This window comes from Myripristis murdjan, chromosome 9 (assembly GCF_902150065.1).
Source record: "Myripristis murdjan chromosome 9, fMyrMur1.1, whole genome shotgun sequence".
NCBI classification, from domain to species: Eukaryota; Metazoa; Chordata; class Actinopteri; order Holocentriformes; family Holocentridae; genus Myripristis; species Myripristis murdjan.
Genome location: NC_043988.1, coordinates 20,949,965 through 20,974,293, shown reverse-complemented (window position 1 = coordinate 20,974,293; position 24,329 = coordinate 20,949,965). Strand labels below are relative to the sequence as shown.

Sequence of the window (24,329 nt, the reverse complement as noted above, 5' to 3'; positions counted from 1 at the left end):
AATCAATATGCTATATAAAATTATATGGATAGACTGACATAGAATAGAATAGAGACTGACACTGAATAGAATAGACTAGAATAGAATGGAATAGGCAATATTTTACATTGTATCATAAGAATAAATCCAGATCTGGCAGATCAGTGGGCTATTTAAAACCATGCTGTAAGAATAGAATAGAATAGAATAGAATAGAATAGAATAGAATAGAATAGAATAGGAGCATCTCCTCCCGCTGTAGGAGCTGCAGACATGGAGGCCGGGCGGGGAGTTGACTGTCACACCTTGACACCGGCACACCGTCCCTGTCAGGAGCGTAAATCATCCTGATCTGACGTCTCACCTCTCCTCTCTCGATCCGCTCCACGATGCTGGCGAACTCCGTCATGTCCTCGGAGTCCGACATGGCTTCAGATGATGTCAGTGAAACAGCGGGGGGCTATGTATGTAATCGATGGGAGGCGATCAACAAACCAGGACAGAAAACTAAGAATTAAAAAAAAAAGCCCCGGAACCCGCAGGAGGCAAAAAAGGAGCTGCTATGGGTTCAAGCGGTTTGCAGATGATGTGAGGCACAGATGACATCCAGAGAGAAGAGCCGTGCCTCTGTCCACATCGCGTTCAGCATCCCTTTTCCCGGTGTGTGTTTAAGTGTGTGTGTGTGTAGTCCTCACTGTAACTAGGATTGTCTATGTACAATACATGCTGCATGAAGGCAATTTTATTTTAGTTAGAATCATCTTGGAGGGAAAACCCCGCCCTCATCTCCACTCCGCTCCGCTCCACTCTACTGTACTCTCTCTCTCTCTCTCTCTCTCTCTCTCTCTCTCTCTCTCTCTCTCTCTCTCTCTCTCTCTCTCTCTCTCTCTCTCTCTCTCTCTCTACATCAACCCACGTCGGCTATGTCTCGATATACACAGCCCTTTGTATCCATCCTCGTCAGATGTCAGCCCTAACCGCATTGAGTGACCGCCGTTTTCTTTTAGCCACTAGAAACAGTGATAAAAAACAAATCCTGGGGTAAATTTCTCGATTGGAAAAAGGGGAGAATTGGGGATCTTTCTCATGGGAGTCTCAAGTGTACGCCTATTACCGCAGTCAGTCAAGTTGGCTATTTACGCATGGGTGGCAACGCGTTCATGTGTGCATATGTTGCTTTATATAGGCCAGTTTCTGCCCATCACGACCCAAATAACTTGGCTGTAACCTTTTGGTCTCAGAAGGTGGATTTCATCTGCCAGGGAAATCTGGAGAAATACACCAGAGGCATCCCGGTCTCACAGGAGAGGGAAACGCCTCATGAATCCCTCACTGATTTAAACGGAGAGGATTCATTCACTCATCTCTTTGTGAGATGCACGTTGAGCCTATATGACAATGATTGAGGCCGGATTAAGTAAGTGCTTAAATTCTGGCAATGCCACTTGTTCCGCGTCACCAGATGGTCAGCCCCCCACGCAGGCATATTTCACCTCATTGAGCGTGTTGAGGCGCACAAACAAGCAGTCTGGTGTGACTGATGAAAACGCGTCTGACACAACCAATAACCCAGCTACTAACTGACCAGGGTTTCCAACTGCTACTTGGCACTGAGATCCTCATTGTTAACTGATTCCAATGGAAAGAGACGATTTCCATGTTCAGAAATTTTGGCAAACAGCATCTCCTCATCCCTGTGCTAAGGAGGGGAACTGAAAACCACCCATTTATTCTAAAATAACCTCCTTTGTGTATGAAATGTGCAGTTCAAATAAACTTGTCCCTATAATCGGGGGGAAAAAAATCTCTCTGCTCAGATGTTCCCAAAAATTCAACACTGCTCCTTTTTTAACAGCACAATGAAGCATTTGGCAATATCATCGTCTTTGTTAATTTTTCCTGTCATCCTGGTACCAAGATATTTACATGTTTATGGCAATAATGAATCAAAGAATGCTCCACAGACAGCCACATAATTGAGCCCCAGTGTACTTTACTTCAGTGAATAATCAATAGAAAATATTGATTAGTTTGTTTAACTGGGTAGAATTGATTTAAGTTAAATAAGCATGCAGCACTTGTGTAAGTCTAAGTCCACCCAAAGGCTTGTGGATCAGTAGAAATGACTCTTTTCTATCACATGAGAGGTCAATGATGCAATGCTGCAAACATGCTGTTTCTGTGTATTTCTGCGAGGCATAGCAGCCGCTCCGTAAATGGACATGTTTGAAACAACAGTGTCAGTGTCAGCGCAACATGAATGGAGAATGGTGCCATACTGTAATTTGTTGCAGATGGCATGTTGCTACCAGGGTACAAAATAGATGGAAAATGGATAAGTACATGGCATGCTCACCTCTTGTCAGAATATGAAGCATAAAGGTTTCTCTATATTTAACCATGATATGTTCTCTGATTGCTAGAAAATCCTTCCAGATGCTGTTGCAATAACCCAGTCTATCATTTTTAATTGATTATTAATCTGTGTCGGTGATAAGTAGCTGTCTTTAGCTTGTTGAAACAAGTCTGCATATGGCTGCACAAAAAGACATTGAACCAACTGGATGATAATGTTTTCTTTTGTTTTTTGGGTTGTAAGAATTGTTCCAAGTCTGAGGCATCAAAGAGTAACAAAGACTACGGGAGGTATTAAGTATTACAGGTCTCATAATGAGCTCAGTTGTCAGTCAAGTATAAGTCCTCCATTGAACATGGGTCCATACTGCCACACCCATAATGCAGGTGCAGCTGGCTGTCAAGGTAACCTTTTCCCTGTAGTTTTCATTTAGGTTAGGCTGGCAAAAATAGACGTATAACCCTAGATGTTGTAGATCTTCTATTTCCTTGCTTTCTCAAAATAAAAAAAAACATTACATGTGAGACCAAAAGGGCTATACATAGTTTTATCCTATAGATCAAACCTCGATAGCTGCATGGGTGCCACTTGGGCACATCTGCCTGCACCATAACACTTAATCAGACACAGCAATGAAAACTGTGGCTGCCAAGCAGCTCCCAGGTGAGACTGTATGTGTGTTTGCATGCGCACTGTTTCCACTGCAACCCCCCCAGGCTGTTAGCTCTTTGTTCTTAGTCACTGACCTGATAACACAAAACAAAACAAAAAAACTTACTATACTGTGTTACTCTCAACCACAAGACATCCACTCGGAAGAAAAATGAAAAACAAAAAGGCAAGTAAGGCAATTTTCTAAAAATTACTGGGTCAGTTTCTAAGCTGCAGAACAGAATAACTAATGCAATAAAAACACATTCTCCATCCAGGCACACGTTTTCTTCTAAATTTGCACATTGACCTACCTCTATGCACATTTTATACACCCATGCACAGGGTTTTTTCTGTTGCACATTGCTTTTTGCACACTGGGTTGGGTACTCAGATCTTATTCTGTTGTACTTAGATCTTATTCTTTATTTTGTTTATCTTTTTATTTTATTTAATCTGTAATCTGTGGATACTGCTGAAAAACTGCGAATTTCCTGCGGGATGAATAAAGTATCTATCTATCTATCCAGTCATAGATTTTAGTGAGGGGACAGATGACAGGCCTTTGTCTCTTCACTTTAACCAGAGATAAGGGATGCTGAAGCTGTAAAGCTGCTTGACATAAAACAAAACTCGCTTATTAATTATGGGTGTCACTTGATCGGGTTGTTCATGCAGAAACCACAAAGGCGAGGACAAGATCCTGTCTCATACTTTCATTAAGGAAAAGAAAAAACACCTTACATCAGGCTACTTTTATCCAAGGAAGTGGATACAAGGGAAGAAAACCCCATCAGTCAAACAGAAATGGTGTGAACTGTGCAATGTTTGACCCAGAACAGAAGGAGAGAGAAGAATCTCATTATGCTGAAGAATAATTAGTTACATAAATGAGAATTACAGCATACTGGAGACTACTGAAACACTTTACAAGAAAATCAAAGTTACCCAATGGTTCAAACACTGACCAAAGCTCATGGGTGGATTTTGAGCAAATATGACCTTAGTGGGAATGGAGCCCATAACCCTGGCAGCATCATGTTAAATTCACCTGATGCTCAAAGGCTCAAGGACAGTGCAGCTATTATGGACAGGATGGGAAACAAGGATGAGGGCAGATTTCATTGAATGTGTTACCTTTTGCTCATATTATATGTAAGGAGGTAGTGGGGAGGGGGGAGGGGGTGGGGGGTGGTGCTACAGCTGTCCACTTTTCCTCAGGTTAGAGACTAAGTAACAGGCTGAACTCTATCATCAGCATATCTAACAATTTTACATGAGAATATGCATACACACATATAAACAAACCACTTGAAAAAGGACAGTACAATTGAAAAAGTTAGTATGTGATTTTATTTACCATAAATACAGTATGCACTGCCAAGCTAGAATCAACATTTTTGTCCTTAATTTCAAAATTGCAGTATTATGATACATCACATATGAACATTTGCATATCCAATTCTTCTAGCCATCTCACTGATAAAACTGTAAACATATTTTCATCTTGAGCACTTGCACAATCAAAGTGACATATTTATAGACATTTTTTTTTACATTTATCTACACTCAATATTTCTACAAAGTATAGAAAAAATAAATTCAATTACATTTTTTTTTCCTTTTGAAAATGTATATTAGGTCTTGATGGGGTAAGGGTTCATGATTGACCCCAAGTGGCATTTTGGCTGCATCTCAAAAGTTGGTTTAATCCCTTACACTCTTTCACATCCCTAAATCCATCCCAACTGTAGCCACAACCTGGAGCATGTGGTGGCAGAAAGGAGATATGAAAACAAGTGATGGCTTTTGAGATGCAACCTTCATCCAAAGAGGCAGATCCATGTCTTCTTTTATCCATTACTGAGTAACCAGCTCTTTCTAAGGTTAAGAACACAGCACTTATTGGCTCTGTCTCAATGAATTCCTCCCTACTTCCGGAAATACACTATCGATCGGACATGATGAGACTGGACAAACCTCCCAAACCACTTATCTCAAATGCTTTTTTTTTTTTTTTGACTGGAAACAACAGAAATCTAGCCAAGGCCATTTTAAGCATGCTGTGGTGAATTTGCAGTGAATTCAGACAAAAGGAGGAAATAAGAGAGGATTCAGAGAGCAATCACCCAGAGCAATGCTGCATGAGGCACATTTGAGAGAGTCAAGTTTGAGTGAGTGGTCTGGCACTGTGACTTGGTCAACCTAACGCTAAGGACAGCAGTGCACCCCGAGGAGCTTGTATAATCCAGTAAGTTTACCACAAACACAGGCTGCTGAAGATGCATGGAAGCCGAGGTCATTCAATTTCAATTGATTTGGCTATACAGACCTGCAGTAGCTGCTTCACCACAGATTACAGTGTTTTTTTTCCCCTGTTCCCTTCCTCTGCATTTTCCCTCAGTGCACCTCAGATTCTTACCAGACCCACTCACAGCCAAATGCACATAACAATGTTTTGTTTGTTTTTTGTTAAATAAAAATATCTCTAACACACACAGCAAATAATTACAAGGCAAAAATTGTTTGAATTTGCTGAAGCAAGTCTGACGTTCTGACAATCCAGCCACTTCAATGAAATTCATTTACGTGAACAACGTCCTTGGTCAAATTATTCAACATACTTTGTAACTGTGGCTAAAAACGTGCGTAGTTTCTGTAAAATGATACAAATGCCAAGTAACAGATGGATAAGTCAGCGACAGCACAGACAGAATTATATGCTTACAGTCCCAGGCAAAATATGCATACAAAGTAATATGACACTATAAATTTAAGTTGAAGGTAGTGCTCACTAAAAAGCAGCTGCCCTCACACTAAACCAAGGCTGTAAGATTCTGGGGCTCAGTTCTTGTGAAGATGGGAGGTTGGGCAGAGAGGAGAGGAGATTCCAGTCTGGGACAGTTTACTTTCAATAATGGATGTCTCGAATGATTTATTCATTTACCTCTCCTCTCTTCTCTCCTGTCCTCTGTCTGCCTGATCTGGTTTCTATTGCTATAAAAAGGGGTGATTTGGGGGGAGGGAGGAGAACAAGGCCAGATACGGCTTCATTTAAGGGGCTGGCTGCTGAAAAGACAAAAAAAAAAAGGTGGGGACAGTATCATCAGAGCCAGTCAGAACTGGGGCTGCACACATGCGTAGAAAGGATGGGAGTGTAGTCTCTCGCAGGCGACATGTTGCAGACTGAGACCATTGTACTGTCTGACCTGCTGTGATGATACTGTCTCCCTCTCACTTGTCATCTTGGGGAGCAGGTGGTCGCAGTGGCAGTAGTCTTAAAAAGGAAAGGGTGTGGCTTCAGCAGGGGGGGCAGGAAATTTCAGTGTCTGAGCATCTGAGGCTCGGAGCGAGGAGGATGCAAGCAGAGCAAGTTGAGCATAACTCATTATTTCAGTGCCTACCTTGTCACCATTTTAAGATTTATCCATCCCCACTGTTGGCACACAAACAACAAAGCTGGTTGCCTCTATGTGCCACAACTAGGATATAATTTATAGCTCTGTGTTGTTCTACCATACCTTTGAGCTATGTGTAGGCAATGAAAAACTGATTTGTGCTTTAGTAACAATGGAGTCGACAGGGTGAATTGTATATGGCTACAAGTGTGAGGATTCAAGGTTCAACAGGGTTCAACAGCACCATAGAAAACAGTTTCCATAATTAGACTCTTGGCATCATATTTAATGAAGCTCTGTTCATGTGCATTATTTTGTTTTTTGCCCTATATCTTTTCTGTTAAAAAAAAAAAAAAAAAAAAAAAAAATCAACATTTAATTCCCAGTGCTGTTTACAAAAGCAATACATTTCCTCATCTTTATGATGCCAAAGTCTCATCCTTCTATCATTGTTTCTAGAGATGTTAGTAGCTCGCAGGGGGTGAGGAAGGTGGTGGTGGTGGGGGTGTTGGGTGTGGGGTGTGGGGTGGAGGGTGGAGGGTGCTCAGTTCAGTTTTGAGTGGAGTAGCCAGGGGCTGTCCGGCTAGTATCTGCTGTTAAAAAGGACAGCTACTGCCTTGCAGGGAATCCAGGATTCTCCCCTTGGTTTTTAAGTCCCTCAAGAAGCCCACCTCCTGCTTCTGTTTGCCTCAAGAAAAATATGAAATATATTCTCTATGTTCTTCTGTGAAGATAAGAGCTTAGCTGAGGTCAAATAGTTGTTTTTATTTTTTTATTTTTATTTATTTTTTTGTTGTTGGGTAGGAGATTTTGGATACGTTCCAACAATTATAGATTTGCTCTGAAAGGTTGTTGCGTAGTTGTAGCTACCTCTACTTGAAATCTGCCCCACTGATACCATTACCACTTCATCCTCTCCAAATACCAGAAGAAAGCCTTCAGTGAAACAGATGCAGGAAGTTGAAGAGAGTAGGGAGGGACTTGGGGGAATGGACCTGCAAGGCACTGGGACTGGAAAGCTGGAGGCTTTGGAGAAGTTCAAGGAGAGTACACGGGTCTTGTTGTTGGACGGTTTATGAAAGCAAGGTACCAAATATTAGGCTATATAGTGTAAGGTGGATAGTGCCTTGGAGTGATTTTCTTTGTCTGAGAATGTGGTTTATCTGCAGGGTTTCAAACTTTCATCCCAAATTAAAGGGACATGAGGCAGCGATAGCAAAATAGCCTAGCTAATCACTTCATATAAAATTATAACTGCTCAGTCAAAAACATTAGGCTGCTGAAGCTCCCCTTTGACTCCACAACAATCTGAAGAACCACTTGAGATCTTCCCCCAGACCACGTCTGGGTTCAACGTGGGATTCTGAATGACACTGGATAAGGTTTGTTATTGTCCATAGAGAGGGGATCAGCAGTCTACATCCCTGGCTGGTAAGCAGGTATTGTCCAAAACCGTAACTGTCAAAAAAATGTTGCAAAGTTGAGGCATCTGGAATGTCTTCAAGCCTCCAGTGACTCAGATTTTACTTTCTGGCACAAAAATGTTATCGCACTATCAACAGACAAATTCTACTGTCTATTATTTACCATTGTCGTCTAGTAAAAGGCAGCGAGAAAGGTCTGACTTATATTGCTTAACAAAAATGTCACTTTAGGTGGACTCGTATTTCGTTCCAGGAAGTTCTGACTGTGTAACTGGAGTCTATAAAAACGTTCCTGATCCCCAAAACCTGTTTGGAGCTGTAGTCATCCTTTTGTCAGTGCTGTCAGGTACAGGTGCCTGCATTGTCCCTCCATGTCTGCTGCAGCTGCTGGAGGTGCTGAAAGGCTCTCTGGGTGATGTTAAGAGCTGGGTGGACCTTCCTCAGATTCGGCTCCCCGATCAGAGACAAACCGCACAGCCCTAAGTAGGCATGGAGAGGGTCTTTCGGATAGGACAGCGGAGGGAGGGCAGGGAGAGAGGAGGAGGGAGAGGGCGGAAGGGGATGCAGAGACAGATGAAAGATGAGGGAGGTGAAAAAGAAAGCGGGGGGGAACTAGGTCAGATGGTAACATGTATCAAAGCAGCAACATCTGCTCATGAAAGATCTGCAGACTTAAAAATGATCTGAGCAAAGGTAGTCGTCATCTCACCCAAAAGAGTGAAAAGGAAATAAAGCCTGAAAATTTGGAACCAAGCACATGCTGGAAGCCTTTCTTCAAAAATACCACCTCACTAGGAGCATTTTTGTGGCGCTGTTTCTTTAAGGAAATATAAATAATGCACATAATTTTGCCCCTTTGCCCCTCCTCTCCCCTGGGTGCAGGATAAAAGCCATGCCGGCCAGTAAATGGAACAGTAATTGAATTATAATGAAATGACAGCTGATTCGACACTGACATTAGAATCAATCAAAACACCATTAGCTACATCAATCAGGATTCAAAGACTCAAACTCAAGGTTGCACGAGGAGATGTGAGATTTACGGTAAATATGGAAGCTGGGGACTGTTTGAGAGCATAAGACATGTTATCGATCATATTCATGTGTCATATTCTATAAATTCAATTTATTATCTTCTCTCAACCCTGTTTTACCTCATACACATTATGTCTCGTCTGGGATTATTCATTTGCATTATGTCTTCATAGTTTTCTTTCTGTGTGTATACATATATGTTGCTTAATTTTAGAACCTTCTTTTTATTTGAATATTTGACATTTTGACTGAACAAGTGTACTTCTTTGAACTTCTATTTCACTGCTTTGTCTTGTTTTGGTGTCTCCTTATGAAGACCTCTACACTCTGTTTTGGAAAAGTGCTGCCCAAATACATTTTAATGGTTATTGTCGTTATTAAAAATTCAGTGATGACTGCCTCCTTACAAGAACAATTCTGAACTTCTGGAGTAAGAGTTAGTCAACAGGGCCATTCATTTCTGAACTACTGTTTTCTAAAACTGTGACTCAGGAAAGCACATGGGTTGAGTCCATTTATGGGCTGTGGGTTTCTAAATAAAAAGTATTTTGTACTAAGAGACAATTCAATAAATAAATCAATTTGGTCTGAATTTTGACAATTTTTGCTATATGTAATCCTAATAATTCCTATTACACACACCAACACAAGATCTGGATTGTCATATAGAACGGCAAAAGTGGGCCGATCACTTAGAACATAAAATAAATCAAGTCCTTATATCAAGGTATATTTGACGGTTATGTGGTCCATTACATGTGGTCTGCTTGATAAAAACACAGCTGCCTCTTTTGTTCTATGTTACTGTTGCCTTCCTATCTCCCCAGACCAGTTCCTACATCAATGGCTGTGGAAAACTGCATTGACGAGGTACACACAAGTCCAATACTGCACTATCTGCACCTATACTCCAAAATAGATCCCTTCATCTCCTAAAACTCTCCTTTGTTCCATAATATTTGAGAGGCTTTGTCAACAAAAGCCCCTATTCTTTTCTTTTGCTCATTGTTTCTTCCAGGATATCTTCCTCGACCAGTTCCTGTAATGTGAGGCACTCGATATCCTGTGTCCTCAGGCTAGCTACGAACAAGCACCTCATCAATTAGACATCACACAGGCGAGCAAAAACACACACACACACCATGGAAGTTTAGGGTTACAAGCAGTTTTCCATTGACCTTAAAAAAAAAGAAGTCTGCCACAACCCCACCGTGACCTCTCTGCACCTGTGGAGGGCAGGGCAGTAACCTTCGGACACACAAACACCATGAACACGTAAAATGTTCAACAGCCTGCATCGCACCAAAACTTCTGGTTTCCTCCACCTTTTTCCCCTTGAGGTTATGAGGCTTAAAGCTACAGAAAAATCAACAGCAGCACAAGCTCTTTCAATATTTTGATCCTTTCCCCTTTCCTTTAATGTCATGTTACATTTTTGGTTTTACTACATGGCCACTCAACTTACATCAAAACATGTCATTCAACTGCTTCCCCAGTTTAGACCTCATTTTGCAAACAGGAGCTCTAGTTACACGTCATTTCACTGTGATTTCTGAGATCTAATTCACAGGATCAAATTTTCTGAGACCAAATGGCTGTCCACTCTCTCCTTGAAAACTGCTACACTGCGTCTTCTGTGGCTGTATTTATTTAGATATGTTTCCACATTATTTTCCCTCAGCTCTTCCTTCACATCTTTTTAGACCGCTTGCATGTGTTCTGTGAGTAGATAAGCCTTGCATCTAAAATGCCACTTTGGTGCTTAATTTTATTCACTTGTTTTGGATGGTTTTTGGTCTAGCACCTACATCGAATGGCATTTCGGATGTGTCTGTTAATATTTTGATTCTTTGAGGCTACACTCCAGCCCACACAGACATCTCATCACAAAGTAAGCTCCATCACCCCCACATCTGCTTTTGAAGCTGTTAGCAGTGTGAGCAAAATGCGATCGCTGTGCCTCCAGATCTGACACCTGTCGTGATCAGATGGTAAAAGTCAGACTGAAATGAAGTCACACTGAACTGAACAGACATCGCACTGCCCTCTTAACCACAGCATCAAATATACAAAGGCTGCTTTTGATTTCAGGTCATTTTGAGTTGGCTTTTACCCCAGTGAGCTCCGTTTGGACCCACAATGGAAAACTGGGCAATATTCCCACCATTCAGAGCACTGGGAGGTTGTCTATAGAGATCATGGAAAGAGTGAGAAGCTGAACTTTATGGGTGGAAGAAGAGCTATTCATCACTTTCTCTTCTGTTTTCAAGCTCGATACGCCACTGTTCTACTTGATGGTTTATTTTAGCAAACCCCAGCCAGCAGACAGTGCAAGCAGACACATCATATCCCAGTTCTGGCAGTGATCTCACCTGACATCAAACAGAACACAAATTTTCTCCAAATAAATATTCATTTACTTGTAAATATAAAAACACTGTTACTAGTCACCATTTGGACACTCAGTCACACTTATCTCAATGAAAATTCTACTAAAAACACTCAAAACAATGTTCTGAAAAGCATTTAAGTGTAACACAAGATCCATATATCAGCTACCATGGCACTTCCACAGAATTTTTCACTAATGGCTTTGAGTATCTAGTTTTTCTTTATATATTTACATTGTGATGTTCCTGTCAGACAGCTGACTGAAAGTGTCCCTCCCTCCTTTTTTGGATGTGTAACTGTTTACCTGGATGGCTGTCTGGCCACTTAGCAAAACCCCCAACCAGCCGATCCTGTGTAGATAGGATGTAGTTCCTGTTCTTCTCATAGTTTGTGTACTGGAACACATCCAGAAGCTAGGAGTGGAGAGGAGGAAAAAATAGTGATATGAGAAATCAAACAAAGGCATATAAAAGCACAGAAGAAAAATAAACAAATCAATTTGAGGAAATGTTTATTATTGCCGTGACAAAATATAGAATCATGTCTAGCGTGCAACTCCCTTATGTTTACAGTGTAGGATAAGGATAATCATGTCACAAACATGAGTCCATGTAATTAATAACCACTAACAAACACCACACCCTATCTATCTATTAAGATAAATTTTAAGTATCGATCATATTAAGCCTCATCATGTGTCATAATATACTCTTGCCATATTAAAGTACTTTGTGTGTGCACATGAGCGTATGTGTCATCTCTTATAGATCTGACCCAGAAGCTGACGGGCCCACAGGTCTGTTTGCACCACATGCATGTAAGATGCTGTCCAAAAACATATTTACTGCCAGTTCTGTATTCTGTGACACTTTTCTGAACATTTTTCCCTAACAGATGCCTGTCATAACTACTAAACCATCACAAAGATTTGACCAAATTCAACGAGAAACTGGTTCAAAAAGGCAGAAAATCAAACACAGGGTAAATACTGTGTCACAGCACTGCACATTTCAAAACATACAGTGTCTCTGAGTGTCGTCATCATCAATTCATACCTCTAGTGTAGCTCCCACCCAGAAGGAGTAGCATGTGTCTACAGGTTTGTTGGGTCGGCCGTGGAAGCCGCTCTGCTGCCTCATGATACACCAGCGCCGAATCCTGTCCAGCTCCCGCTGACTCAGCGCCTCCTCCAGGCGACCCATCAGACACAGAGAGGCGATGGCACAGAACGTCCAGCCGCCTAGACAAACAGACAGACAAGCCCATCAGACACATACAGTGAAATCCAGAAATTTATATACAATTTTCAATTTCCTTTCCCTTTTTGTTTTATTGCCTTGGGGTCTGAAATGAACCACGATTAAAACAGACTACTAATTTCTGTCAATTTATTAAAATGGAAAACTTGTGGAAGTTTGCACAATCCTTTTTATAGGGTGCTCTAACTGTTAAAATTTAATTAATCACAACTGAAAGCATGCACAAAGCTAATTTGCCTTGGCTGGAAATGTAATACAGTGAGTCCAATTAGATCAATTAAAACCAGGAATTCACTGAACATTTTGTGCCATGGAGCAGAGACAAACATTGGCTGCAAGAGGCTGATGCAAGACCTACAAGATCTTTTTGTCGAAACGTTGAGATTAGAGGATGGATATAAAAAGATTCCAAAGACCACAAATCCATGGAACACAGTGAAGACCATAATCAAGAAGCGGAGGATATTTGGCACCAGTAGGACCTTGCCTGAACCAGGCCATACTGGTGAGAAGGATGATGCATGGGGGAAGTTCAAAAGAAAAGCTCAAAACAAGGCCAACAGCAACCTTCAAACAACTGCAGGACTGTATGATGCAGTCTGGCCACTTATAGTCTTAATTATCGAAGACAACACAGTTGCTTAAAACTGTGTGAGGAAAATGATGTACAGTCTTGGTTGTATGGTCTTGTTTCCAAAAGACAGGTTTTGCACAAAGCCAATGCATCAGCATTTTAAGGATAGTGAATACAATGTCTTAGCAGACATTTGTGTGGGGACTTAGGCCTAACTGTTTCCTGTGATTTGCCTCTGTATTTCTTGTCCAGAATGTGTGACTAAGAACTGGGATTTTCTACAGAGCCAACACAACCCATCATCCAAAAAAACACACAGTTACTACTGTCAAGCATGGTGGTGGCAATATCGTGCTATGTGGCTGTTTCTCCTCAGTGGGGACAGACTCTCTGGTCAAGACAGACAGAAAAATGAATAGGTCCAGGAGCCAAGACATTTAGAGGAAGCTGCCCTTTGCAAAAAAGAAAGAAAGAAAGAAAGAAAGAAAGAAAGAAAGAAAGAAAGAAAGAAAGAAGATGAGGAACATTTTAATGTTTCAACATGACAATGATCAGAGGCACATAGCCAAATCCAACAAGAAACGGCTAAAGATAAATAAATAAAATAAAATAAAACAAAATAAAATTTGTATCGTTATGGCCAAGGATCTCAGTCCTATGGAAACTCTGTGAACTGGTCCGAAAAGGAAAATAAATCTGAAGTCCCACATCAATTCAAAAGAACATGAGGCCTTTTTCTGTCATGTCTTCAAAGAAGCAGAGAAGAAGGGACAAAATTACTAAAAGCAGACATGCTAACGTAGCACAGAGTTATTCAAACTGGTTTATCTCTGTTATCAAAGCAAAGAGGGCTCTGATTAAGTCTGAACTAAAGACTGTTCACACTTTCATGACCAAGGTGTTTCAGTTTCCCACTTTGAATGCATTGTCAAAAACAGGTAGCCTTTTCTTTCTGACCTTGACTTTGCTGGTCACAAATGAAAGTCAAAAAAGCAATTTTAATGGTTTAACCTTAGGGCGCAAGGCAATAGAAACTAGAAAACTTGAGGGGGTTTTATATATCCATTGTACATTCACATGCCACGCCAGAAACACACACACACAGATATAGACAGACACACAGAGAATACTACACAGACAGATTATGACACAGAAACACCTGGACAGGCAGACAGGAAGTTAGGTAATGACTTCATAAGCGACTCAGACACAGACAATTTCGGGGGTTAAGAGGCAGTTACTGTGGCACTCTGATTTCAAAAATAGCCACCAACTTTGTACTTAATTAGTACAAGGAATTGTGCAGTGTTTATCCACCCTGACATGTTTTGATGACAGCAAGACAACATGATAATTACAGAGCACAGCACTGAAAGCAAAGGATATGTGTGTGAGGTCTTTTTACTGCAAAATTTCAGAGGGCATGCTTACATTCACCATCATCTTTTCACAGGAAGCAGCATGGAGCTACTCTATTGGTCCCAAAAAGATGCAACAGTGTGTGTGTGTGCTCCTGTGGGTTGGTGGGTGTGCCTGTTTGCAATATATTGGCAACCTTTCCACGTAAGAACTGAGGACTTTAGGGCAAAATAGATGATTATGCAATTAAGGATTAGGTTTAAGGTCAATGCTAGATTTTGTCTTAAGGTTAGGGCTGGGGAATGAATGCCCTCATTGGCATGTCTTCACAAGTATTAAAAAAAGGCATGTGTTTATCAATTAAAAGCTGCTATCAGTGCAGCTACAGCAGCAGCTATCCAACACTGTGTTCAGCCCAGCTGTCAACTGCCTTTATTAGCATTATTTATCACTCACTATTATCACTTAACACGACCTGCACATTATTACTTTTACTTGCCGCTTATCTGTGTGTTTTTGTGTGTGAGGAATGAAAAGATAAAGAATATGTGTGGGTTGGAGGTGTAAATCTGCCTACATATCATCCCTGCCTCTAATCATCCTGTCGAGCTTGCTATCTGCCCCAGGCAGAATAGGATCAAATGAGGTAAAAACAAATCTACGTCTAGGACAGCTCCAGAAGTTTTCCATCCCCAGTTGAATCAGGATGAGTCAGGATTCGACCCTGGGGGCAACCTCCACTTGGTAGCATGTAACATCAAAGTATTATATTAATCTGAAAGCAGGGAATGATTAGAGCCATCCACTCCTCAACAGACTTCCCATGCTTTGCAAAGTGGTGTAGAAAATGCAGAAAGATAGCAGTTTACAGGCAATGCCATACTGCTGCATGGAGCTGTTTTTCGGCCCGGAAGTTAACTTGTGAAGATGCAGGCTGTGAGGGGGAGAACTGCAGATTTCTAATGTCTTGGAACTTCATGGAAAAACACACACACATACAACACACACATGTGAAAACTGGATAGAGAAGATGCAGTGTAAAAACTGTATAGTTCTAATCAATCACCATGAATCCAGCTGTCTCAAAATTGCACATCTGTGTAAAAGTAAGCAATTGCATGAGCACAGACTTATGTGGTGAATGTAATGGTTACTGCAATACCTATAGGAACAATAAATATAGGGCTGTAGTCTGTTAGTCGACTGGTCGATATATTGATCGATATGTTCTTGGTCGACCTTGGTTGATTATTTGTGCTGTGTTAATTTTATCAGGAGTAAAGCACTAAGTGCTAATGAGGGTGTTTTCAGAACTCCGTTTTACAGGTAACAGTCTGTCTTCAGAACACCCCCCTTGTTTTCACAATTTTGGATTAGCCCAACCCACTGGCGACAGACAGGTAGGCCTGTATGTTCTGAATTGAAGAAAAAATTAGGCCTGGTTTTACGAATATTTGCTTAATTAAGAACGTTTAATGAACATTTAGCCCTCTACCATGTCAAAGACGTCGTCAGTGTGGCAGCATTTTACCAAAATAGATGAAAAAAAAAGTCGAATGCAAACTTTGCAAACAACAGTTTGCGTATCACAGCTCAACGGCCAACACGACATATCACCTAAAGCGGTAAGCTAACATGTCTGCGTTAGGTTGCTCCATCAGTTTTGAGTATAAACATATCAGAATTGGCATATTTCAAAGTTTTAGTCTAATAATCGTTTTAATACTGCAGGCGCACACACCTGTGACGACGGCAGCTTTACATAGTACTATTTTCGGAAATCTAGGCTATGATATTGCGTAGGTGCACATGATGCAACGCTGTCAGAGCCGACCGACTCAAGTGTGTCATTCAGTGTGATATAATTAGGTCAAAAACGATTTAATATACTGCATATACTAGTTATTCATGTTTATTTATAATTCATTTAGGTGGACAAGGCTACCAGGTAGGCTACTGCCCATTTAATTAATCTAAAAATAGTAACTTTTTTTTTTTTGTATTCCTGCCACCCCCCGATTAGTTGACTTTCGGTCGAAATTTCAGGACTTTAGTCGACCAAGATTTTCTTTGGTTAACTACAGCCCTAAATAAATAGTCTCTAAGATTAAATGGTTACTAAAGGGAAAACACAGATAAGTACATGACAGTACATGAATACATGCTCCACATATTTAGTAACACAAACCCAGACAGTGTGTCAGGTGTCAAAAGTGTCAATGATTGTGGTGTGAAGAGAATGTGTGCAATTAAGGCACACAATGTGGGGGGTTTCGATGCTTAAAAAAAAAAAAAAAAAAAAAACACCACTGCGGCATGGGTGGGTAATGGGTATGTAAAGTATGTCTGTGAAAGTGAGAAGGCATGTTAGCCACTGTGATCACTCTCAAAAAGCCAGTATCAGAAAACACTGAAGGTCTTTTACTTCTTTGCCTTGAACATTCACACTCAAACAAAACTGACAGAAAATACTCCTTATTCACTGTCAAAACATAGGACTAGGTATCCCTCACCCACAGTGCTTTGAAATGTGGGGAGTGTGGTTAGGATGAGGGCCTTGGTGGCAGATTAATATGGTTTAATTAAACTGGGGGAGCTATTAAAGAGGACATTGTTTCTAGTGAGATGGATTTCAATGGCTAATCTTTTAAACCGGTCTCTCCCATCAGCCACCACCACATCCTGTACTACTGTTACCATCAATGCACACATAAATATTTTGATCTGATCTGAACCGTCCAAGCTAATAAAATCAACACTGAAGCAAACTGTTTTCCATACAGACATATGAACGGCTCTGTGAGGAGGTTTCACCCTTGGATGTTTCCAATGTTTGTAATCCCAGGGTATAAGACAAACAATAAAGAGAGCACCATACTCACCATGAGACTCGAGCCCAGCTCCCTGACCAAACCCGTTGTCGTACGACTGCAGAGAAGACAACAACAGTGACATTCAGGTGTTTCACTGAGCAAGAGAGGAAGTTCAGACTGTGGAAAGAGATTAGTGCCAGCAGAAATGAGGTCCTACTGAATGATTCATGTAAAAACTGGATTTGGTAAATAAATGGATTAAAATTTTTAATCTGCAAGGCACAATTTGAAAATGAATGCAGCTGCTTTAACTTTTAACTGAATTTAAGGTTTAGATATTTCAAATTTGGTTTTCCCAATTCAGTTTGCTTATTTCAGATTCAGCTTCTCAAGACACACATCCAACTAATTTATTGAACAAATCCATTTTATTGAATTTGGTAGCTCAATATGAGCATAACAAATCCCATTTTATACAATCTCTGCTGGCACTAATCTCTCTCCATACTATGTGAAGGCAAGTGGCCAGATATTCCCCATTTCATATAAATTGTATTAATCCCATTCAAATCACCATCTGTCATGTTGTGGTGGGGTGGCTGAGTTACATACTGTTATGATAAACTCATATTTCAATATAAAATCATTTAATCCTTCTGCAACCATGGCACAAATTCAGCATTCATGGAACACAGTGTATAGGCATTACATGTCACATGTCACAGGGCTGATCCTGTGCATATTCAATCAAAAAGCCAACAGTTAAATATGGAACCACTACAGGCATCTTAAATTCTGCCAAATGCTGCTAAGTGGCCAACAAAACAGATTATTTTTCATGCTGATGTAGAAAAATAACAAGTAGATGAAAATGAGTGTTTTCTACTATAGACAACACAGAAAAACTGTGCATGAGAGTGCATGAAAATAAATAGGCACACAGACAGTGTGTGTGTGTGTGTGTGTGAGAGAGAGAGAGAGAGAGAGAGAGAGAGAGAGAGAGAGAGAGAGAGTGAGAGTGAGAGTGAGAGTGAGAGTGAGAGAGAGAGAGAGAGAGAGAGAGAGAGAGAGAGAGAGAGAGAGAGAGAGGGACTGCTGGAGAGAAGGACTGCTGAAGAGAAGGACTGCTGAAGAGAAGGCTGAAGGACTAAAGATGGGGATATGGAAACGAGGATGCTATACAGCCCCAGAAGGAAGGCTGACATTACGGACGATATTAGTTTCAGCTTCAGCCTCTTTGAACCCACTTATTTATACAACAGACAGGAAATATGATTATGGGAGATGCCTGGGTTTCTAATGTCAATAAAAGCAATATGACATTCCAAGGGAAGCAATATCAGCAGCATAAATCCATATCTGAAACACCTCACCAAGATAGAAGGTGATAAAGCATCTCAACAGAGAGGAGGTACTATCTAAATGTAGATGCCTCCTCCCCTTTTCCATTAGAGATTCATAAGAACTAATTACCTGATTGTAAGCAGCAGTTCCTGCTAAAATATGCAAGCTAGACAGCTGACAGTGACAGCCACCTTGGATGAACTTACAGGGCCTTATTCTCATCTGTTTGTGTGACTGGTCTGATCAGACCATAACAACAGTAACAGAGGTAAATTGATACCTGACACCATCCAAACACCAGTGAAGCTTTAGTGTTACTCTACCAGGGGACTTTGACACATAACCAGCCATACTGTAGTGGTTTCCGTATTCTTACATGCACATACTGTACATATGCTTTGGCTAGGAAATTTTGGAATGCATCAACCGCTGTGTGGGTAGTGGACCAAAATGTGACTTTTTCAGACATGATTTACATAGTTTTACATACTACACAAACCCCCTCATCTGCCTCTTCCTTTGACTGCCTGTGCGTGTGAGAGAAACAGGGAGTGGGTGTGCTGCATACACACCCATGAAGACAATAAAGACACAATGTAATAAAATACTCTGCCTCTTGCATTAAAAGGTCAAACTTTAAAACTGTAGTGAAGAAGTGACTGAGGGCATTTCTCTCCTCTCTGGAGACATGAGTTGTAAAGGAGACCAAGCTGAAAGAAGGCAGCCTGCAATGGTTTTCTCCAAGTAGACAATCTGATTAAGTTATATCTTAAGGAAATAAAAACGGTAAGGATTGGCTTAAAAATTGACTGATCTAATAAAAACATTACAAAAGGGCCACATAATGAACTTGAAACAAGGTTTTCTTCTCATGGTGAGGAGTCTGTACTGTAGTTTTAAAACGACACAAACTCACTCCTGAATTTAATAGACATAAAATGCTTTGAGGCAGAGTGCCATCTGCTCAAGGCGGGTGGCCCATTCTGCTTATTCAATGGTGAAGCACTGCCATGAATCAATGTTAAAGAAACAGCAGTTGTATCATTTTGTCATATCAGCTGTCCTGTCATCCCTTTAATCAATCTTTCATACTTTATTCATGTACTCTTGAACAGTTTGAGTACAGGTTTACCCCTAAAAATGAACAAGCCAATACTCTTGAAAGTCATGCCATCAAGCACTTGTACAGATGCTGCAGTGGATATATTGTGCATTGACCCAGCCACATCACATGTATTTACTGGCAGAGTCCACTCACCATACTTCCTCTGATGTACTCTATGGCTTTCTGGATGTCCATGCCTGACCAGTCGTCCAGCATGTAGCAGATACATGCAGCGCAGTAGATGAACCGGATATCATTTTCACTTCCCTCTGGCACGGCGCAGAAACTGGAGCACAAAGACACAGACACTGTATTAGGGGTGTGTATTGTTTCAGGCATGTTATGTGAAACAAATGTTTTTGTCGGATCTAAGTGCTAATCTGTTCCGTCAGCTCTATTTCTGACTTGAGATGGTGTCGTGTGTGTGTGTGTGTGTGTGTGTGTGTATCTATGTGTTAACTAAGGGGAGCACTACTGTTGGACCAAAAGTGAGTTTCAGTCAGTCCAAATTAAGAGTGTTGCTCTACATGACCTCAGGTGTCTTTGAGTCAGAGTGAAAGTGCTAGTGTGAATCACAGTGTAAGTCTAAGTGTCTGTGCGTGTGTGTACCTGCCGTCCTCTAGCTGCAGTGCTTTGAGACCAGCCAGACAAGCCTGTTTGTTGACCCGGCTCAGGTCATCACCTAGTATTAGTAGTGAGGTCAGCCCAGTGTAGGTCATGGCTACATGACCACTGTCATATGGATGGAGCACACCTGGCCCCTGGAGACAGACAGAATACATAAAAATTTGATATTATTGACAGAATTAATGTGGAATATGCAAAACACTGAGATACTATGACACTAAAGCCAAAAAAAAATTAAAGGAAAGGAATAGAATTCACAGAACAGGGCCAAATGGATCTGCAGACATGCAGCGTAATGACTTTACAATGACACACTTGGGCTTTAGCTTCACAGGTGCATTGATTGGCATGTGAAAAGACAATTCCCTCAAAAACAAATCACAAAAAGTAAACAGGCACAGGACACAACAGAATACACATAAAGTTTGACCGCTGCTGAAGACAGCAGTGGTCAAAACATGTTCTAGGTCTTTGTATTTCTACATTGCTAACAGTGCGAATGTTTGCTGAATTTTACAAAGCAGTGAGACTGTTTAGTAAAAGTTGAGGTGCAGGTTTAGAAATGGTGTAAGGTAGGGAGAGACCGTACCTTAACGCTGTAAGGAATTCCAATATGTGAGGATCCTCGAAACCCACAACGACTTAGATTGGATTCTGCAAGAAAACAGCAAAAGGGAGGCAGGCAGAAATATGAGAAATGTGCATGTATTGTATATACAAGAGAAAATGGAAGAGGAAATAGCCTAAACAGATTAATTTTCCTGTACCGTCTCACTATGGTCTTGACCACAGCTAATATCACATCTCAGATCCTGCACAGATGCACAACTAGGTGACCTAGCTTTGAACAAGGCACACTGCTGCCATCTAGTGTTGACAATATGAACATTACATATAACAGTACAGCTAAAACCATCACAACAGCCATCTAACCTTGATGACGGTGGCCTGCATTAAGCTTATTTTACATTGTTCATGCAGCACTACAAAGTGTACTGTTCTCTTGTTTTTTGGGGGGATATAATTTATAATTTCCTATATACTAGGAAAACTGCATAATATCCTGGCATTTCCAGTATACTGATGCTATAAACAAAAATGTCTGCCAACCACTTGTCAATTCCAGTATGCTGAAAAGGTCCAATAAGTAAGTATAGTAGAGTATTCAAACAGAAAAAAAGAGCCATCTTCATGCACAGACATGATAATAAGGCAACAACATGATATACAGCATTCAACTCTATGTGAATGTTGCAGGACATTCATAACGCATCCACCAACAACTGTTAAAGTTTCAATAGCTTCACACAGAAAATGTTTTCCCCATATTGATGACACATAAGAGGATCTCTCATATGCCCACCAAGCTGTATTCAAATGTTTAAAGACAAGAAACAGGCCAGACACCAAACATATGGCAGAGGCATACTGAGTCCAATCAAGCGCCACTATTTCGACATGATTTCTGCTACTGTCTTGAATAATTAACTAACTGGGCGTCTAAACAGATGGCACAGAGTTGGTGACAGAAGAAAAAATGCAAATCATTAAATATTTAGAGCCCAACTTTCCCTGATGGTCAGAGGAACAGCCAGGACAGGTTAGGGAACGAGGACACCTGGAGGCCCAGGAGGTATTTCAAAAACAAAAAGGGAGGAAAAACTTAACAAGGTTTCATACTGATTTCTTCTAAGTTGTCACCCTGGCTAGATTATCCTGACTGGGAGGCTAAAAAAAGATACATTGATCTAAAGTAACCTGAGCTTGTCCAAGCCCTGCAGTATAACAAGCTAACAGGATGCCCAGTGCTCCCAGTGATTAGCTGGCCCTCTATCTGCTCCCGCTCACTTAAAATCTCTCTAATGAAAACTCTGACAATTCAGCTTTACATAGATAGATAGATATTTGCAAGCTAATATTTTCTTCCCTCAGTCTTTGTCAAGTGGACACTGCATTGAGTCATGACTATGTGGGATAATAACGGTGCACTCAGCATTAAATATTAATTTAAACTTCAACTCCAATTTGATTTACAATACTTATACAGCAACATCATGAGCAAGGACTGAGGTTTCCCTCAAGCATCTGTTAAGTGGTGTAGAGGCTTGGCTAAGGCCATGCTTATGGCCATGCTGATACATCTGGTTCTTTCTCTGAAAGCCTTCATTTATTTATTTTTTTAAAGAAATGTTAAAAACTAATTTTGAATGAACAGTCTTGCTGTTAGCTCAACATCAGTTGGTGGGCTAATCCTCTACCACTGTCTTGTTTCTTATTTTAAATGTATCATGCACTCCTGATAAAGTTCATTTACAGAGCAGTCTGTGATAATAAGTGTTACCCCTTGATCACCTCAAAAACTACTGTTTTGATCTGAAATCTTTGTATGTGAGAATTTCATATACTATTTGAGCATCAAAACAACTGCTAACCACAGCGCTATCTGGTGCACTTGATCACATACTATCTATTCATAATGTTATTGATTTGACACCAGTTTCATGATTTAAAGTTGTATATTATCCCCTGTAGAAGCATGCTGAAGTTGGCACCGTCAGTGTTAGCTGGCACGCTGCCTGTATACTTTTGTAAAGGTAGTAGTTTGCACCTGACAGGAAAATGTGAATAAATATCAACAGGCCATCCTCAGACTTTCTTTAACTTTGAAGGTCACGTTTTAGCATGGAGAGAAGCTGAGACTGTGTTGTGCTTGGCATGATACTCACGATCCTCCGTGGGCAGGACTTGGAGAGAGTAGATCCACTCAATCATGTTGTTCCTGTCGATCACATCCAGAGCATCCAGCACGTCCAAACCAGACACGGCGAAAAACATCACAGTCAACCTGGACACAAGACACGGAGCAAAAACAGACACATTCATAAGATTACAGTTTGATAGACAAAAAAGACGCTGTTAAAAATAAGACACGCACACATGACTACCCATATACAGCATGCTCATGAGGCTATCCATGAGGGGGAAATGAACAGCCATAAAAATGCACGATTACAGTCAATAGGTGAACAATTCAAAACAATGTTAGTTGTAGGTGGTAGCGAGGCAAAACTGGGCGAGACAACCCGACACTTAAGTTAGCTAACAGGTTGATCTTGGACCTTTAGCACAAAAGTTGATGTTAACTGGCAGCTAAGTTTACAAAAAAAGCTAAGTAGCCGAACTTAATAGTCCGATGTCACTTAGCTAAGTTTTACATGAAATAATAGGGTTGCTCACAGGATGATAGTGTGCTAGCGTTAACTAATGTCACGTATCACCTCATATTTTTCCTTTCGGACACTGTACAAAGTTAGTTAGTTTACATTTTCACGCCGTGCAAACTGTCATCACCTCGCTAGCTCACGTTAGCAACACGGCTAGCTAAACAACATTAGCCTCCCATTCAAACCGACCGGTGAGCTACAGCTAGCTTCGTGGCTAGCCAAGTTCTCCAGCCAAATAAATCAGCCGGACGCTTCAGTTCAGCAAAGTTACCTGGTTGTCTCCAGAGAGGCGTATCTCTCGGGCAAAACCTGAAGAGTTCTCTGGAAAAACCGTACATGGCGATCTCTCAAAAAGTCTATTTGTTCAAATTCCTCTAACTGGCTCTCTTCTTCCGCCATCTTTGCGTCCGCACCTATGAGCGACCTTTTCCGGTGCGTTCATTTTTCAAAATACAAGCAGACGCTAGATAGCACTGTTGTCCTACTAGAGCCATGTGTTTTTACACAGTATATCTATCATACTATGTGATAAAGCTTTTGCTGATATTAATGTCATTGTCAATGTTCACTGACAGAAACTATCAAAAACTATATGCAAAATATCAAACTATCAAAAAATGAGACCAGACTTCGCTACATTTTCAGAGAAAATACACACTGAAGAAGATAAGTGAGGAGCAAAACTGCACTCCGATCAAACCATGAAACCTCTCATACTAACTGTAAGAAGCAGCCCTGTGCTTGATGTAAGTGAATGTTACTACTACTAACAATAATAATAATAATAATA

The 24,329-nt window shown here is 40.8% G+C and overlaps 1 protein-coding gene across 1 annotated transcript; it reads right to left on the bottom strand.

Annotated features, from left to right (window-relative positions):
- Positions 1-4,895: 4,895 nt before the first annotated feature.
- pggt1b (protein geranylgeranyltransferase type I, beta subunit) lies at positions 4,896-23,970 on the bottom strand. Its single transcript, XM_030059289.1, has 9 exons — positions 23,811-23,970; positions 23,042-23,160; positions 20,905-20,969; positions 20,298-20,449; positions 19,842-19,974; positions 17,309-17,354; positions 12,290-12,474; positions 11,539-11,647; positions 4,896-8,308 (listed from the first exon to the last, which is right to left on the bottom strand). The coding sequence occupies exons 1-9, from the start codon at positions 23,936-23,938 to the stop codon at positions 8,151-8,153; spliced, it is 1,095 nt and encodes a 364-aa protein (XP_029915149.1). The 5' UTR covers positions 23,939-23,970; the 3' UTR covers positions 4,896-8,150.
- Between the last annotated feature and the right edge of the window lie 359 nt (positions 23,971-24,329).

Bases quoted from the DNA above. Each gene is read 5' to 3' on its own strand.
- pggt1b (XM_030059289.1), bottom strand. From the start codon at position 23,938: ATGGCGGAAGAAGAGAGCCAGTTAGAGGAATTTGAACAAATAGACTTT. The intron at 20,450-20,904 runs GTACGGTCTCTC...GTCTGTCTCCAG, and splicing joins GAATTCCTTACAGCGTTAAG to GGGCCAGGTGTGCTCCATCC. The intron at 19,975-20,297 runs GTACACACACGC...TTTGTGCTCCAG, and splicing joins CTGCAGCTAGAGGACGGCAG to TTTCTGCGCCGTGCCAGAGG.